This window comes from Syngnathoides biaculeatus, chromosome 12 (genome assembly GCF_019802595.1).
Source record: "Syngnathoides biaculeatus isolate LvHL_M chromosome 12, ASM1980259v1, whole genome shotgun sequence".
NCBI classification, from domain to species: Eukaryota; Metazoa; Chordata; class Actinopteri; order Syngnathiformes; family Syngnathidae; genus Syngnathoides; species Syngnathoides biaculeatus.
This window is the reverse complement of record NC_084651.1, coordinates 26,846,848-26,864,804: the sequence shown is the minus strand read 5'-3', so window position 1 is coordinate 26,864,804 and position 17,957 is coordinate 26,846,848. Positions and strand designations below refer to the sequence as shown.

General features: G+C 41.8%; 1 protein-coding gene across 6 annotated transcripts in view; it reads right to left on the bottom strand.

Annotated features, from left to right (window-relative positions):
- The window catches only part of gbf1 (golgi brefeldin A resistant guanine nucleotide exchange factor 1), a 151,501-nt gene that overhangs the window by 68,246 nt on the left and 65,298 nt on the right, over positions 1-17,957 (bottom strand). For all 6 annotated transcript variants that reach the window (XM_061837919.1, XM_061837921.1, XM_061837920.1 and 3 more), the window contains 4 exons: positions 12,283-12,414; positions 887-1,005; positions 517-625; positions 371-431 (listed from right to left, as the gene is read on the bottom strand). In XM_061837919.1, coding sequence (XP_061693903.1) covers positions 371-431; positions 517-625; positions 887-1,005; positions 12,283-12,414 — 421 coding nt within the window. The remainder of the gene's footprint in view (positions 1-370; positions 432-516; positions 626-886; positions 1,006-12,282; positions 12,415-17,957) is intronic.

Below are 17,957 nucleotides of genomic sequence, written 5' to 3'. Positions count from 1 at the left end.
TGTTTCAGCATTTGACATTAAATGGTCCACTGACGGTGTGCAGACTGCAAATAATAACATTATCTTTAATTGAACAATGATATCAAAAAAACAAATATGCATCCACCTGAAATGTGTGACACAGACATGATAGGCATGTAGAAGCAAGGGAGTGTTCTCCAGTTTATTGAAATAAATTAATGATCTTTGGTGTTTTTATATTATAGTTAAAAGAAAATATGTCATATCTCAATCCTTGAATTGTAATATTATTAAAAACTATATTTTATATAACTAATTGATATACAAGATACAAACCATCTTATCACAAGATCATTTGGAGGGCCACAACAGCAGAGAAATGTATATCTTATTAGTTATATCAATTTACCTGGAAAACAAAAGCTGGACCATATCAACAAGGGTGTGTTCAGCTGATTTTCTGAGTAGTTCTGTGTAGAGAGGAAACAAAACATGAAACATGACGTAAAAAAACAACACAAGTAAAAGAAACAAACGAACGTGTCAGTTACTAACCACTTAGTCGCATCTCAAAGCAGATACGGAAGCAGGACTGCATGATTTCACAAACTGATTCATTTGTCAGGTGGGCTCCAACTGGTGTCAGCAGCAGTGTCCTCAAGACCTGAAGCAGGATAAGGATACTTCTCTATGTCTATCATGTGCATCAGTTAAATTAACTAGTGAGATGAAAAAAAACATTGCTTAAAATTGTTATTTTGATCTATATACAAAATGAAATGAAATGATTTGCACAAATAAAATTATGAAAAGTATACATTATTACAGCACCATGGAGACAGTAAAGATAATGAAACTATTTGTAAAGATACATAGAATTAGCATAGTTTGGTGATGAGAGGAATCTCCAGTGGATGTGCAATACCTGTAGAATTTTCATAAGGACCACTTCATCACTGGCAGGGTCTGTTCCGACAAATCTGGCATGTGTTACTGCATCCGCCATGTTTTCTATGGCTTCAGCTGCACCTTCATGGTTAGCGTCTGGCAATACAAAAATGCAGTGTTCTCAATATACTGTTTATGGTGAACATTTTATTCATGGAAAAACGAATACAGTGCGCCGCCATTATTCACGGGTTTGCACTCCCTACACAACCGTGAATAACGAAAATGCATGAATAGTGGGTACAGTACTAATATACCTATGATATGCATCATATTTTTGAAAGTGTAAGATGCACTTAAAAGTCTTAAATTTTCTCCAAAATGGACAGCATACCTCATGTGTATTATTGCTGTGTTACTTCTGCAATGAAGTACACTTGAACACCTTGGTTACACTGTTAGCATGCATGCCAGCACATGTTTTCGCATGTAGGTAAGCTACCATATGATGGCACTCATAAGGCAGAGAGGATAATTGCTTTTCACATCTGTAAGCAGAATAAGCTTACATTTCCCCACACACTAACTGTGTAGGCAGGTCATTACTGACAATGTTTTACACACTCTTAGTCTCACATAAAAAATAAAATTATCACACTACAGCAAACAGAATAGCATAACTAGCAAATAATACAAAAGAATGACTGAGGAAATAATTGACACAAAAATATACATTTCAAACACTATTTACATGCTCCAGCATGCTTTGTGGCACTAAGGATCTCCTTAGTACTGTGACAGTCAGAAGACGTCAGAGTGAAGCTTATCTATTGACAAGAATTCCCCACAAAGTCCTTCTGTTAAAAAAAAAAAAAACTGGCATTTAAATAAGAGGCTACAATTAGCCGAAGAACACATCAACTAGCCTAAAAAGAAATGGAGGAACATTTTGTGGACTGATGGGAGTAAAATTCTTCTTTATGACTCCAAGACAGTTTGTGAAACGACTCGCAAACTCTGAATTCAAGCCACAGTACACAGTGAAGACAGTGAAGCATGGTAGTGCAAGCATCATGATATGGGCATGTTTCTCCTACTATGGTGTTGGGCCTATTTATCGCATACTAAGGATCATGGATCGATTTGCATTCGTCAAAATACTTGAAGAGGTCTTGTTGCCTTATGCTGAAGAGCATGTACCCTTGAAATGGGTGTTTCAACAAGAGAATGACTCCAAACAGACTAGGTATCATGCAAAGTCTTGCTTCCAAACCGAAAAGTTAATATCAGGGAGTGGCCACCCCAATACCTGGATCGTAGTCCAGTTGAGAATCTGGGGGCTAACATAAAAAATGCTGTTTTTGAAGAAAAACCAAGAAGTGTAAATGAATTGTGGAATACTATGAAGGAATCTTGGAGTGGAATGACAGCTGAAAAGTGCCACAAATTTGTTGACTCCATGCCACACAGATGTGAAGTAATTAAAAAATAAAATGAACTGGTCATACAACTAAATATTAGTTGAGTGATTCAAAGTATTGGTAAATCTCAGAAACAAAAAAGTTTGTATAAAATAGTTCTGAGTTTGTAAAGCCAACAGAAGACAGATTTTTTTAATACAGCTGTTTTAACAAATTCCCCAATTGCATAGCCTTAAAAGTGTGTATATCATGGATGCTGGGTCTTGTTAGACTTCTGAGAATCTACTGCACCTACCAGTAACATGTTTGACATTAAGCAAAAAAAAAAAAAAAAACTGTAAAGGAGGATTATTCTGATTTAATATTTTTGTCACTTTTTTGGGGGGTAGTGTGCTGTAAATGAATGAAGAAAATGAGAGAGAAGGAAGAGTAGAAGAGACAAGTGTGAAAGACCAGGAAGTGGCAATGATTAGTAAGAGGGAAGTCAGAAAGGCACTACAAAGGATGAAAAATGGACAGGCAGTTTGTCCTGATGACATACCTTTGGAGGTATGGAAGCAATTTGAAGAGGTGGATGTGGAGTTTTTGACCAACTTATTCAACAGAATACTAGCGGGCGAGAAGATGCCTGAAGAATGGAGGAAAAGTGTACTAGTTCCTATTTTTAAGAACTATTTTTAAGAACAAAAGCAATTTGGAGAGCTGTGGGAACTACAGGGGAATAAAGTTGATGAGCCACACAATGAAGTTGAGGTAAAGAGGACCGAAGGCTAGACTCAGGAGAGATGTATCTGCGGACAACAGTATGGTATCATGCCTGAAAAAAGTACCACAGATAGATTATTTGCCTTGAGCATGCTAGTGGAAAAGTACAGAGAAGGTCAGAAGGAGCTGCATTGTGTATTTGTGGATCTAAAGAAAGCCTATAACAGAGTACCAAGAGTGGAATTGTGGTACTGCATGCATAAGTCTGGTGTGCCGAAGAAATTTGTTAGAATACTACAGGACATATATGAGGGCAGCAGAACAGTGGTGAGGTGTGCCATAGGTGTGAATGAAGAATTTAAAGGGCCACTGTCATGAAATGCATGATTTTTAGGATGTTGTTAATGAAAAAAATGGCAGCTGACATGGACCCATGCATTTTTTCACCACAAAACATGATTTTGACGTATACAGCTTTTTGTAACTCCTCTCGAGGGATTTGTTTTCAAGAAGAAGCAGGAAGTGACGTACACGGCAGGACCGCCCTCAAGTGGAGTTGTTTCTATTAGTTTTACCTCCGTGAAGTTAGCTCGTTGTTCCTTCGTGTTCGCCAAAATGCCTGCTCGTTACATTTCTGGACATTGCTTGAACAATCGGGAGGATGGATCTACCCTTCATAAGTTTGCAAGAGACCCAGTTCGTCGTGAAAAATGGATTGCACGGATGCAGAGGACGAGAGCTTCGTGGGTTCCAAATGACAGGTAGGTGTGTATACAGCTACTAAAAAAAATAATAGTTTGGGGCGGACCACATAATCAGTCTCTCATAACGTAACAAAAGATCCACGTACGTATGACAGGTGTGCTAAATGTGTCGATGGCGGACGGGGAGGCGGTTTGGCCATGATCGCATATCATCTGAATATGGCTCGAAACAATCCAAGACAACAGGAAGCAGCGCTGTAGGTAACAGAAATTAAGATGTTGAGGTTCTTGCTAGTAGTGAGCACGTTGGATAGGATTAGAAATGAGCTCATGAGAGGGACATCTTGATGTTTTGGAGACAAGGTTCAAGAGAGCAGACTTTGATGGTTTGGACATGTCCAGAGACACGAGAGTGAGTAAATTAGTGGAAGGGTGCTGATGATGAAGTTGCCAGGGAAAAGAGCAAGAGGAAGACCAAAGAGAAGGTTGATTAATGTTGAGAGGGAAGACATGAGGGCAGAGGGTGTGGGTGTTAGAGAGGAAGATGCAGAAGATGGGAAAACATGTCACACTATGGTGACTTCGAAGGGGGGGGAGAAGAAGGAGAAGAAGAAGAAGAAGAAGAGAAAGAGAAATTCAAAATGTGTCCCTCGGCTCAATACAAGTTGGGAAACCCATCTTTAACATTGGTAGAGAAAGGATTACTAGAAAGGATTACTCGAAGACAAAGAAGAGGAGGAAACCGGATCCAGCGTCAGAAGAAAAAGAGGAATGCACAGAGCCTACAACTGAGTGTAGGGACTTTGAATGTTGGGACTCTGACAGGAAAAGCACAGGAGTTGGTTGACATGATGATTAGGAGAAAGGTTGATATTCTGTGCATCCAAGAGAGCAGGTGGAAAGGTAGTAAGGCTAGAAGTTTGGGAGCAGGGTTTAAATTATTCTACCACGGAGTAGATGGGAAGAGAAATGGAGTAGGGGTTATTTTAAAGGAAGAGCTGGCTAAGAATGTCTTGGAGGTGAAAAGAGTATCAGATCGAGTGATGAGACTAAAATTTGAAATTGAGGGTGTTATGTATAATGTGGTTAGCGGCTATGCACCACAGGTAGGATGTGACCTAGAGTTGAAAGAGAAATTCTGGAAGGAACTAGATGAAGTAGTTCTGAGCATCCCAGACAGCGAGAGAGTTGTGATTGGTGCAGATTGTAATGGACATATTGGTAAAGGAAACAGGGGCGATGAAGAAGTGATGGGTAAGTACGGCATCCAGGAAAGGAACTTTGAAGGGCAGATGGTGGTGGACTTTGCAAAAAGGATGGAGATGGCTGTAGTGAACACTTATTTCCAGAAGAGGGAGGAACATATAGTGACCTACAAGAGCGGAGGTAGAACCACGCAGGTAGATTATATTTTGTGCAGACGATGTAATCTGAAGGAGGTTACTGACTGTAAAGTAGTGGTAGGGGAGAGTGTAGCTCGACAGCATAGGATGGTAGTATGTAGGATGATTCTGGTGGTGGGTAGGAAGATTAAGAAGACAAAGGTCGAGCAGAGAACCATGTGGTGGAAGCTGAAAAAGGAAGAATGTTGTGCAGCCTTCCGGAAAGAGGTGAGACAGGCTCTCGATGGACAACCGAAGCTCCCGGAAGACTGGACGACGACAGCCAAGGTGATCAGAGAGACAGGCAGGAGAGTACTTGGTGTGTCATCTGGTAGGAAAGGGGAGAAGGAGACTTGGTGGTGGAACCCCAAAATACAGGGAGTCATACAAGGAAAGAGATTAGCGAAGAAGAAGTGGGATACTGAGAGGACTGAGGAGAGGCGAAAGGAGTACATCGAGATGCGACGTAGGGCAAAGGTAGAGGTGGCAAAGGCTAAACAAGAGGCATATGAAGACATGTACACCAGGTTGGACACGAAAGAAGGAGAAAATGATCTCTACAGGTTGGCCAGACAGAGGGATAGAGATGGGAAGGATGTGCAGCAGGTCAGGGTGATTAAGGATAGAGATGGAAATGTGTTGACTGGTGCCGGTAGTGTACTAAATAGATGGAAAGAATACTTTGAGAAGTTGATGAATGAAGAAAATGAGAGAGAAGGAAGAGTTGAAGAGGCAAGAGTGAAGGACCAGGAAGTGGAAATGATTACTAAGGGGGAAGTCAGAAAGGCACTACAAAGGATGAAAACTGGAAAGGCAGTTGGTCCTGATGACATACCGGTAGAGGTATGGAAGCAATTTGGAGAGATGGCTGTGGAGTTTTTGACCAACTTATTCAACAGAATACTAGCGGGCGAAAAGATGCCTGAAGAATGGAGGAAAAGTGTTCTAGTTCCCATTTTTAAGAACAAAGGGGATGTTCAGAGCTGTGGGAACTATAGAGGAATAAAGTTGATGAGCCACACAATGAAGTTATGGGAAAGAGTAGTGGAGGCTAGACTCAGGACAGAAGTAAGTATCTGCGAGCAACAGTATGGTTTCATGCCTAGAAAGAGTACCACAGATGCATTATTTGCCTTGAGGATGCTCGTGGAAAAGTACAGAGAAGGTCAGAAGGAGCTACATTGCGTCTTTGTGGATCTAGAGAAAGCCTATGACAGAGTACCAAGAGAGGAACTGTGGTACTGCATGCGTAAGTCTGGTGTGGCAGAGAAGTATGTTAAAATAGTACAGGACATGTATGATGGCAGCAGAACAATGGTGAGGTGTGCCTTAGGTGTGACAGAGGAATTTAAGGTGGAGGTGGGACTGCATCAGGGATCAGCTCTGAGCCCCTTCCTGTTTGCAGTGGTAATGGATAGGCTGACAGATGAGGTTAGACTGGAATCCCCTTGGACCATGATGTTCGCAGATGATATTGTCATGTGCAGTGAAAGCAGGGAGCATGCAGAGGAACAATTGGAGAGATGGAGACATGCACTGGAAAGGAGAGGATTGAAGATTAGCCGAAGTAAAACAGCATATATGTGCGTGAATGAGAAAAGTGGAGGGGGAAGAGTGAGGCTACAGGGAGAAGAGATAGCGAGGGTCGACGACTTCAAATACTTGGGGTCAACAATACAGAGCAATGGAGAGTGTGGTCAGGAAGTGAAGAAACGGGTCCAAGCAGGTTGGAACAGCTGGCGAAAGGTGTCTGGTGTGTTATGTGACAGAAGAGTGTCTGCTAGAATGAAGGGCAAAGTTTACAAAACAGTGGTGAGGCCGGCCATGATGTACGGATTAGAGACAGTGGCACTGAAGAAACAACAGGAATCTGAACTGGAGGTGGCAGAAATGAAGATGTTGAGGTTCTCGCTCGGAGTGACCAGGTTGGATAGGATTAGAAATGAGCTCATTAGAGGGACAGCCAAAGCTGGATGTTTTGGAGACAAGATTCGAGAGAGCAGACTTCGATGGTTTGGACATGTTCAGAGGCGAGAGAGTGAGTATATTGGTAGAAGGATGCTGAGGATGGAGCTCCCAGGCAAAAGAGCGAGAGGAAGACCAAAGAGAAGGTTTATGGATGTGGTGAGGGAAGACATGAGGGCAGTTGGGGTTAGAGAGGAAGATGCAGGAGATAGGCTAAGATGGCAAAAGATGACACGCTGTGGCGACCCCTAACGGGACAAGCCGAAAGGAAAAGAAGAAGAAGAAGAGAAAGGATTACTAGTTGAATGCAAAATTTGACCGGCTAGGGTCTTAAAATTAGTCTGTTTTCAGACATTTCCAGATATTATTTAACACCAAGATGATTATTATTATTACTATTTTACGAGTTTGACCCCATCAATAAAAAAAAAATAAAAAATCATACTAGATCAATACAGCCCATTTGCTCTACATTTTAGATCTAAATGACAAATAAATGAATACATAACTCACCCATGAATACTGTGATTGTCAACACAGCAAATAGTACAAATCTTTCAGTTAAGTTTGTTTTCAGTGTACCAGTACAAGATATTGGATTATCATCACAACAAGAAATGGTGCCTAGCTGATGCATATAACTTAATTACAAATAACAGAGAAGGTTAACCACATTCAGGTTCTAGTTTCCATTTTTTTTTCTCCTCCACAACATGGGACCAGATGTGGGCTTTTATGAGGGGGAGACAGGCAAAAATTGGCTAATGGAGCAACAGGATATAGTGTTTTGGAAATCTGAGTGGCGAGTCAGCTCTCTGCCAGCCTGTTCTTCATTCCCATCACTTTTGAAAGCAACAATTCATTAACTAATGTGCATGGGTAAATGAAAGCATAGAAGGAAAAACATTATATAAAGTTCAGTTCAGGTTTTTCCAAGCAAAGCTAAATGTATGATACATTGGGTAGACATGATGCGAATAAGCATGTGAGAACTGCTGTAGTCAGTCAAGTTTTTTTTTTAAATGTAGTAAATACCGCTAGAAAATTGCTTTGGGTTTAAGAATAGGTGTACAAAACGAGGAATTTCTCCCCGAAGGAAAGGAACGCAACAAAATAATACTCGAAACAACAGAGTAAAACATTCAATGAAGGAAGAAACTAGTAAGTTAAAAATCAGAGCTGACACACCAAGCATTTGGAAATGATACTGTACACCGAACATACAGTGCATATGATTAAGAACATAAAGTAACACCTGTTTTAAAAAAAAAAAAACTAAGGTTGCACTCAAAGAGTAATCTCCTAAAAAACAACAAAAAGCAACCATTTTGCCACTGAACAATGAAGAAAATTTGTTTACCTGGTCATCATACATTGTACAAATTCACCTGTTAGCTAGGGTGTTCTGCAGTCAATGTCCTTAATACTATACTGAATCCAGTCAGTATGCATCTTTCTGTGTGGAGGTAAAATACTGGTAATGTGTGCCCAAAAAAATCTGAATATGGAGGGAAAGCTATTTTTTTCGATTTATTTCAAAAAGTCAAACTTGTGTATTAGTTCAACACACACAAAGTAAAATATTTCAAGCCTCTTTTTCAATTTGGTTATGGTAAAGAGAGAAAAAAGAAAAATGCAGATTTTCAAAAAATTGAGTATCATGACAAAGTTCACTATTGTTGGCTCCCTGTGTTCAACCCAATCTTGTCAGCTAAAAACATCCACAGAAGTTTTTGTCTGTCTTTAAATGGTCAGTCTGGCGTAGTTAGTTTCAATCATGGGGAAGACCTCTGACTTGACAGTTCTACAGAAAACTCTAATTGATATATTCCATTTGGAGAAAAAAATCTAAAAAAAAAAAAAAGAAAAAGAAGCTGGATGCATACAGACCCCTACCCATCAATCCATATATACATATACGTTTTTTCCATGTCAGGTCGCGGTGGCCATAGCATGAGCAAGAATGCCCAGACTTCCCTTTCCCCAGGCACTTCATCCAGCTCTTCCAGGACAGAGTCTCTCCAGCATGTCCTGGGTCTACTTCCAGTGGGACGTGCCCAAAACACTTCACCAGGGAACCCTCCGCGATGGCCAAGCCACCTCTCTGATTAACCGAGCTTCTAACCCTATTTCTAAGGGAGAGCCCAGACACCCTGGGGAGGAAACTCATTTCGGCCGCTTGTATCCAGGATTTTGTTCTTTCGGTCACGACCCACAGCTCATGACCGTTGAGGGTAGCAAGCTTCCCTCAATCATAAACAAGACCCCAAGATACTTGAATTCCTCTACTTGGGGCAGGAACACATCTCTGACCTGGAGAGTGCAAGCCACAATTTTCATTTGGAGGTGCTGATACTCATCAGCGCCGCTTTGCACTTGGCCACGAACTGCTCCAGTGAGCAATGGAGGCCTGGGAGTGAGTCCAAACGTGTGGTAGTCATTGTAGCAGGAGGGAAAATGCTATTACAGTTAGAAAATGATTGGTTAATACTAAATACAGATAAATCCCCAAGTATAAGAGGGCATTAATAGCACTTCATTTTCCAAAGACAACTTCTTGATATGATGTAGATGCACGTTCACTTATGTTTGTTTTTGGAGTTGCTGGGATGGGCTGGGATGCAGTCATATTTGTAAAGAGAGACTAGCAGAGGGTTCAGTACACAACCATAGGGGGGACCTCATGCTGAGGGTGATTGAGGAAGAGAAGTGTGACCCATGTCTGACAGACTGAACGGTTTGTGAGGAAGTCTTTATTCCAGCCACAGATGGAAGGAGATATTCCAAAGAGAGAGAGTTTATCAACGAGGATACCTAGGATGATGATATTAAAGGCTGAGCTAAAGTCTATGAAAAGCATTCTCAGCTATTGCAATAGGATCCTCAATGGACCGGTTTCCTCTGTAGGCAAACTGGTAGCGGTCAAAAGAGGGACTGAGTGAGCCTCTGATGTGACAGTTCCTCTGCCAGCGAGGCGTCTGTGTTTCCGGCACACATTTGGTTATTTTTGTTGTAGTTGATGTGTCGTCATCCTTCCCACGTCTTTTTTGAGTTATTTTCTGTGAAGCCTTCCTCAATATTCTTTTTGGAGGCGGCGTTGGCCACTACGATCCCTTTCTTTAAGTCAGCTCTGACAGCGCTGTACTGTGCCTTGTCCCCTGACTTGAAGGCTGTGTTGCGCCATCTCAGGAGTGCCTTCGTCTCTCGGGTCATCCAGGGTTTTTGCTTGGAGAAAACCCGGATCAGTCTATGACAGTCACAGTGTCTATGCAGTTTTTGATAGAAGACCGAACAGTATCTGTGTGTTCGTGGAGGTTCTGGTGTTCAAATAATTCCCAAACAGTGCAGGAAAAACAGTCCTGGAGCTGAGAGAGTGCATTCTCAGGCCATGTTGTAATTGTCTTTGTTTGAGCCCTTGTTTGTTTATATAGGGGGATGTATGTTGGCGTAAGGGTGACGCAAACATGATTGGATCCCGCAAGATAGGGGAGGGGGGTGGCCCTGTATGCATGTTTAATGTTGGAGTAAACATGATCCAGGGTTTTGTCTCCTCTGGTGGGACACCCCAGATACTGGACAAATTTGGGTGGAAGTCTTTAAACATACTTGATTGAAGTCACCAGCAAATAGAAATTCTGTGCTAACGTTAGGATCTGGCGAGATATAGACAGCTACCACAATTACTACAGTTAGCTCCGTCAGTAGAAAAAAAGGGTCTGCACGAGACTGCAAGGACCTCTAAATCAGGGCAGCAGTGGGTGTCAATGATCCTGCAGATAGAACACCAGTCGCTGTGCACATAAACACAAAGCCCTCCTCCTTTGTTCTTACCGGAGACTTCACCAGAGACTTCAGTTCTGTCCTGCGGATGTAGCGTCCGGCCCACTAGCGAAACTGCAGCATCGGGGATTCGTGGATGTAGCCACGTCTCCATGATGAAAATATTACTGCAGTTCCGGACAAAACTGCTCGTGACTACTTGTAATTCCAATACATCAATTTTGTGGGTAATGGATCTTGAAAGATGCTTCGTTGCGGTCGTCTGTGGGGTTGCTTCTTGAGCTTAACCCGACCGACATCCTTGTCTTTGCTTATGTTCCCTCTGCCTTCTCCACCACTTGCTGGGTAGACGGGCTACCCACGGAGATCCTGGTGGTCTCGCAATGTCCTCCGGAATAATGTTTTTCTTTTGATAATCATTCGTCAATCATAAACTATGCTTCAGTCCCAGCTTAATCAGATCCTGGAAGCTATAGTTGAACATGGCTTTACAAAAATCCACAAATAGCGACGAAATAATGAAAAGAAAAGGCACCAAAATGGAGAGCTAAGAGCTGCTGCACCCGTGCACGCCGCCATCCTTTACTTCTACCATGTTGTCAACCAAAAAGTAGTAAATACAGAAAAATTAAACGATGGAATTCTGAACTTTTGTGTCATATCTTTTGATCCAAAACCCAAATGTCTTCAATATACACAAAGAAAACAAACCAAAACCAACAAACTAATACTTTGTCATTTGTAGAAAGACTATGTTACTTTTTAGCAAAGTGTCATTTCTTCAGTGCTGCCCTCTGAAAAAATATGAAATAGTTCCTAAAATTTGAGGGATGATATCTGTTTTTGTGGGACTTGATGCATATGTATGTCTTCTGAAAATGAAGAAAAAGTAATTCCATGCAGAAATAATTAAAAAATCCACGCATGGGTGTGTGGTTGTATGGCAGGAGAAGCTCATCCATGCTTTTATCTCAAGTAGACTTGACTATTGTTAAGGTCTTCTGTCTGGCATCCCCAAAAAGAGCAAGAGTTTATAAATCATTAAATCGTTTAAGTCCTGGATACATGAAATAAATGCTAATGGAATACAAACTAAGTTGGGCTCTGACAATGACTGACTCATGTCAATGGAGAGTCCAAAGCAAACATGGTGAATCAGCATTTAGCTATTATACTGGGTAAAAAATTGAATAAGTTGCCAACAGAGGTGACGTCAGCCCCAAGTGTGAGTGTTTTCAAATCCAAATTAAAAACTCTTTTTATCTCATGCATTTTAGAATACTTCAACTTTTCAGTGATTTTTCTTGGAGTAAAACTAACTGTGCTTCTTTAAATGTTTTTTATGCATTTTAATGCTTTTAATCATGTAAAGCGCACTGAGTTACCTTGTGAAAGAAATGCACTATACAAATAAACTTGCTTTGCTTTGAAGAGTAACGCAAATTTATAAAAATAGGAATGACTATGAGAGCTTACCTATTAGGCCATATGACAAAAACTTGTTGACAGAAGTAAGGGCAAGGCCAGTGATTGGTCCAGTGGTATCCTCTGAGCGGACCACCTCTAGAAAAGGTCTGAGGAAAACATTGGGTTCTACATCGGACAGTTCTGTAAATAAGAAAACAAGACATATCATACATTACGAGGCAATAACTCTGACAAATACCTACAGTGCTATGAAAAAGTATTTTCCCCCTCCTTCTGTGTGTTTTTTTTTCTCTTTATACATGGAGTAGTTGCTAGCGAACAGCGAATGACAAACAGCCCCAAAATGACGTGACCTCTATAAATTGCAAACCTTTCATGCAAAATGTGCATGAAAGAGGCATAATCACCAAACGTTTAAGCACATTATCAAGCGTTAACCATACAGTATTTGCTCTCAATGGGGGCACAAGCCAGTGCAATCTGTTGGTCGGTCTCAAGCCTGGATAAATGCAGAGGGTTGCATCAGGAAGGGCATCCAGGGTAAAACTGTGCCCAGCAAACATGAGCGTTCATCGAAAGAATACCATAACAGATTGATCGTCGCCCAGGTCAACAACGCCCCCGACATTGTTAACCTGCAGGGCGTCGATGGAAATTCTGCTACTCTGGGTCGAAGACAAAGAAGAGGAGGAAACCGGATTTGTCGGCAGAAGAACAGGGCCTACAACTGAGGGTTGGGGCTTTGAATGTTAGGACTATGACAGGAAAAGCTCATGGGTTGGTTGACATGATGCTTAGGAGAAAGGTTGATGTATTGTGCATCCTAGAAAGCAGGTTGAAAGGTAGTAAGGCTAGAAGTGATGGGTAAGTATGGCATATCCAGGAAAGGAACTTCGACTGATGATGGTGAACTTTGCAAAAAGGATTGAAATAGCAGTAGTAAATGTTTTTTTTTCCAGAAGAACATAGGGTCACCTATAAAAGTAGAGGTAGAATCACGCAGATGAATTACATTTTGAGCAGAAGATGTAATCTGAAGGAGGTTACTGACTGTAAGGTAGTGGAAGGGGAGAGTGTAGCTCTTCAGCATAGGATGGTGGTATGTAGGATGACTGCTGGTGGGAAAGAAGACTAAGAAGACAAAGCCAGAGCATAGAATCATGTGGTGGAAGCTGAGAAAGTCAGAATGCTGTGTGGCCTTTCGGAAAGAGGTGAGACAGGCTGGTGATGGACAGGAGGAGCTCCCGGAAGACTGGACTAGTACAGTCAAGGTGATCAGAGAGACAGGCAAGAAAGTACTTGTGGCTTCTGGTAGGAAAGGGGAGAAGGAGACAAGGTGGTGGAACCCCAAAATACAGGAAGTCATCTAAGCAAAGAGGTTAGCGAAGAAGAGGTGGGACACTGAGAGGACTGAGGAGAGGCGAAAGGAGTACATTGAGATGTGATGTATGGAAAAGGTAGCAGTGGTGAACACAAAACAAGAGGCCTATGATGACAAGTACACCAGGTTGGACACGAAAGAACGAGAAAACGATCGCTACAGGTTGGCCAGACAGAGGGATAGAGAAGGGAAGGATGTGCAGCAAGTAAGGGTGATAAACGATAGAGATGGAAACGTGTTGACTGGTGCCAGTAGTGTGCTAAATACATGGAAAGAATACTTTGAGAATTCGATGAATGAAGAAAATGAGTGACAAGGAAGAGTAGAAGAGGCAAGTGCGAAAGACCAGGAAGTGGTCATGATTCATAAGGTGGAAGTTAGAAAGGGGCTAAAGAGGGTGAAATATGGAAAGGCAGTTGGTCCTGATAACATACCTTTGGAGATATGGAAGCAATTTGGAGAGGTGGCTGTGGAGTTTTTGACCAACTTATTCAAATGAATACTAGGGGGCGAGAAGATGTTTGAAGAATGGAGGAAAAGTGTGCTGGTTCTCATTTTTAAGAACAAAGGCAATTTGCCGAGCTGTGGGAACTATAGAAGAATAAAGTTCTCGAGTTCATGATACAATGAAGTTATGCAAAAGAGTAGTGGAGGGTAGACTCAGGACAGAAGTAAGTATCTGCGAGCAACAGTATGGTTTCATGCCTAGAAAGAGTACTGAGAAAAGTACAGAGAAGGTCAGAAGGAGCTAAATTCAGTCCCATGACAAAGTACCAAGAGAGGAACTGTGATACTACATGCGTAAGTCTGGTGAAACATGTATGAGGGCAGCAGAACAGTGGTGAGGTGCACCATTGGGGTGTCATAGAATTTAAGGTGGAGGTGGGACTGCATCAGGGATCTGCGCTGAGCCCCTTCCTGTTTGCGGTAGTAATGGATAGACTGACAGATAAGGTTAGACTTGAATCCCCTTGGACTATGATGTTCGCTGATGATGTTGTGATTTGCAGTGAAAGCAGGGAACAGGTTTAGGAAATATTAGAAAGTTAGAGGCATGCACTGGAAAGGAGAGGAATGAAGATTAGTCAATGTAAAAAAGAATATATGTGCGTGAATGAGAGGGGTGGAGGGAAAAGAATGAAGCTCCAGGGAGAAGAGATAGTGAGTGGGGATGAATTAGTAAGTAAGTAAGTCTGGTGTGGCAGAGAAATATGTTAGAATAGTAGAGGACATGTATGAGGGCAGCAGAACAGTAGTGAGGTGTGCCGTCGGTGTAACAGAAGAATTTAGCTCTGTGCCCATTCCTGTTTGCTATGGTAATGGATAGGCTGACAGATGAGGTTAGACTGGAATCCCCTGGGACCATGATGTTCATAGATGATATTGTGATATGCAGTGAAAGCAGGGAACAGGTTGAGGAAGTATTAGAGAGTTGGAGGCATGCACTGGAAAGGAGAGGAATGAAGATTAGCCAAAGTAAAACAGAATATATGTGCATGTATGAGAATGGTGGCGGGGGAAGAGTGAGACTCCAGGTAGAAGAGATAGTGAGTGGGGATGAATTCAAATACTTGCGGTCAACAATCAAGAGCTATGCTGAGTGTGGTAAGGAAGTAAAAAAACGGGTCCAAGCAGGTTGGAATAGCTGGTGGAAAGTGTCTTTTGTGTTATGTGACAGAAGAGTCTCTGCTTGGTTGAAGGGCAAAGTTTAAAAAACAGTGGTGAGGCAAAGATCATCATCTGCATAAAGCAAAGATGCAATACTCAACGCACCAAATTGAACCTCCTCTATGCAATGAATACGCCTAGAAATTGTGTGCATAAAAGTTATGAATAGAATCAGTGACAGAAGGCAGCCTTGGCAGAGTCCAACTGTCATTAAAAATGAGTCCTACTTACTGCCAGCAATACAGACCAAACTCTGAGAACCGTCGTACATGGCCGACCATCCCATATAGTTGGGTTCGTTCCCCTGTACTCCCAAAGCACCCCCCATAGGATCAGCGCCTTCCCCAAGTCCGTAAAACACATGTACACACTAGGCCACGATCCATGGCCAGGATGAAAACCACCTTGCTTCTCCTGAATCTGAGATTCGACTTTCTGATGGAGCCTCCTATCCAGCACCCTTGAATAGACTTTACCAAGTAGGCTGAGGAATGTGATCCCCCTGTAGTTGGAACACACCCTCAACCCACCCCAGTCTGCCAATGCAGATGTATTGTCCCCGGTATCACCACAATGTTGCAGAGACAAGAAGGTGCAAAACGTTTGAGTTGGAACTCCTTCCGACGGGACTCCACTAGATATTCCCAGGAGATCCTCACAATACATTTGAGTCTGTCAAGTTGGACTGGCATCACCCCACATTATTGGAACCAACACACCACCAGGTGGTGGTCCGTTGACAGCTCCCCCCTCTCTCTTTACCCAAGCGTCCAAGACATATGGCCACTAGTTCGATAACAAGTTCACAAAGTCTATCATCGAACTGAACATTTGAATATGGAGTTTGTTATGGACAACTCATGATAAGCACAAAAGTCCAATAACAGAACACCGAAGGGATTCTAATTGGAACGTGCTGTTAAGGACAGGAAAGGAAAAATGTGCACTGGATTCCCCAAATTCCACCGAATGTAAACATCCAGTATCTTGGTCGGTGTGGGGCGATAGAGGTACTCTCCCATTCACTATCGCCGTAGCATCTTCCTGGCATACCATTCCCTAGGAGGGATGTCAACCTTTACCAATGATGCACTTCCTGTATCTTGGTTTTTGTGGCGCAATAGAACTGCTCTCCTATTGGCTATCACACAGCATCTTCCTGGTATCCCATTGGCTAGGAGGGACGTCAATCTTTACCCATGATGGTTTTTACAAAAAATTCACGTTATGAAACGATTTCCAGAATGAATTAATTTAGTCTCTATGCTACAACTTAGACATCAGCAAGGTTGAAATTTGTTGTTCGAAAACAAAATGTCACTCTGTTAAGCACTGCACACCCTAACTGCGGTGACACCGCCCAGCTAGACACAGATGGGCATCACTAAAAATAAAGCTTTTCGTCACCAAAATGTTCCGAGGTGGAAGCCAAAGGACGGCCCCCACCCTGTACCCTGCTGGAGAAAAATAAGTATGCACCACGAAGAACAATAAACATAAATGCTACTGTCAAAAGATACCACCAGGTAAAACCCAAGGAGAGCACAAAATACAGCATGTCATTAGCAAGTTTAGTTTTACTCTGGGAACCCATCTTTAAGGGTCTTTGAAGGGAATATTCCAAGAGAATGCAGGGTCATGGGGGGGTGGGTGTCAAAAAAAAAAAAAAAAAAAAAAAAAGACCGGTAGAAACAACAACAGGCAAAGTCTGTGAAACACTGAGTACATACCCTAACAATACCGCGCAAATCACGACTCCACTCTCCCAATACTTGGGCATCAAAAGAGCTGTAGTGTGAGTTCAATCAATTTCTAAAACTGCAAATGTAACCACCATGAATTAGAGTTTAATATCCAATAGCCCTACAGCTTTAACTATCAGTTGGTAAACATATTACTTTCTGCTTTAATTAATATTTTTTTTCACCAGGTGCTTTATTTCAGGTTAAATTTCAGAGTTTTGAGCATAGTTTTCTTAGGAGTGTCAAACAAGTGTAAATTTACAATAACGAAATAGGTGGTCTCATGTTGCAACCACAATGTATAATTTTAAAGAAAATAGATTCATAGATACATCAATTGTGTGTGTGTTTTTTTAGGCTTTTCCCTTTCGGGGTCGCCACAGCGTATCATCTCAGATGAACGCATATATATGTTTGGCAAAATTTTTACAATTCCAAAATTATACTGAGATTAATATTTATTGTTCATGTCCTTACAGCAATTATCCACAGGGTGGGGGGGTTTAGTGTCATGTTTCAATGTGCGTTATGTGGGGGGTGGGGGAGAAGTAGTATTGGTGAAAGCCAGATGCCCAAATGAATCTGTCAATAGATCCTGATGAAGGCATCTTCAGAGGTCATCACCCAATAAGTGTTATAGCTTCTTTCCCAAAGACGAGATTGTAAACCTAAATTGAGCTGTATTGATCTGGATGGCTATCAGTGCACACAATCCACACCGAAGCCAAGTGTCAATGTCCATCACCAATCTTAAACAAAGCCAAGATACAGTATCAGAATATCAAGTTTGTGGTCATGAATCTACCACCCAAAAGCCGGATGACCTCCTTGAAATTGACAAAAAAAAAAAGAAAAATAAGCAATTGAGCGTTAAAGTAAGCGTGAATGTGCTACACATGCTGTCCTCATCTGAGTTTGCTCATTTAAGCGTA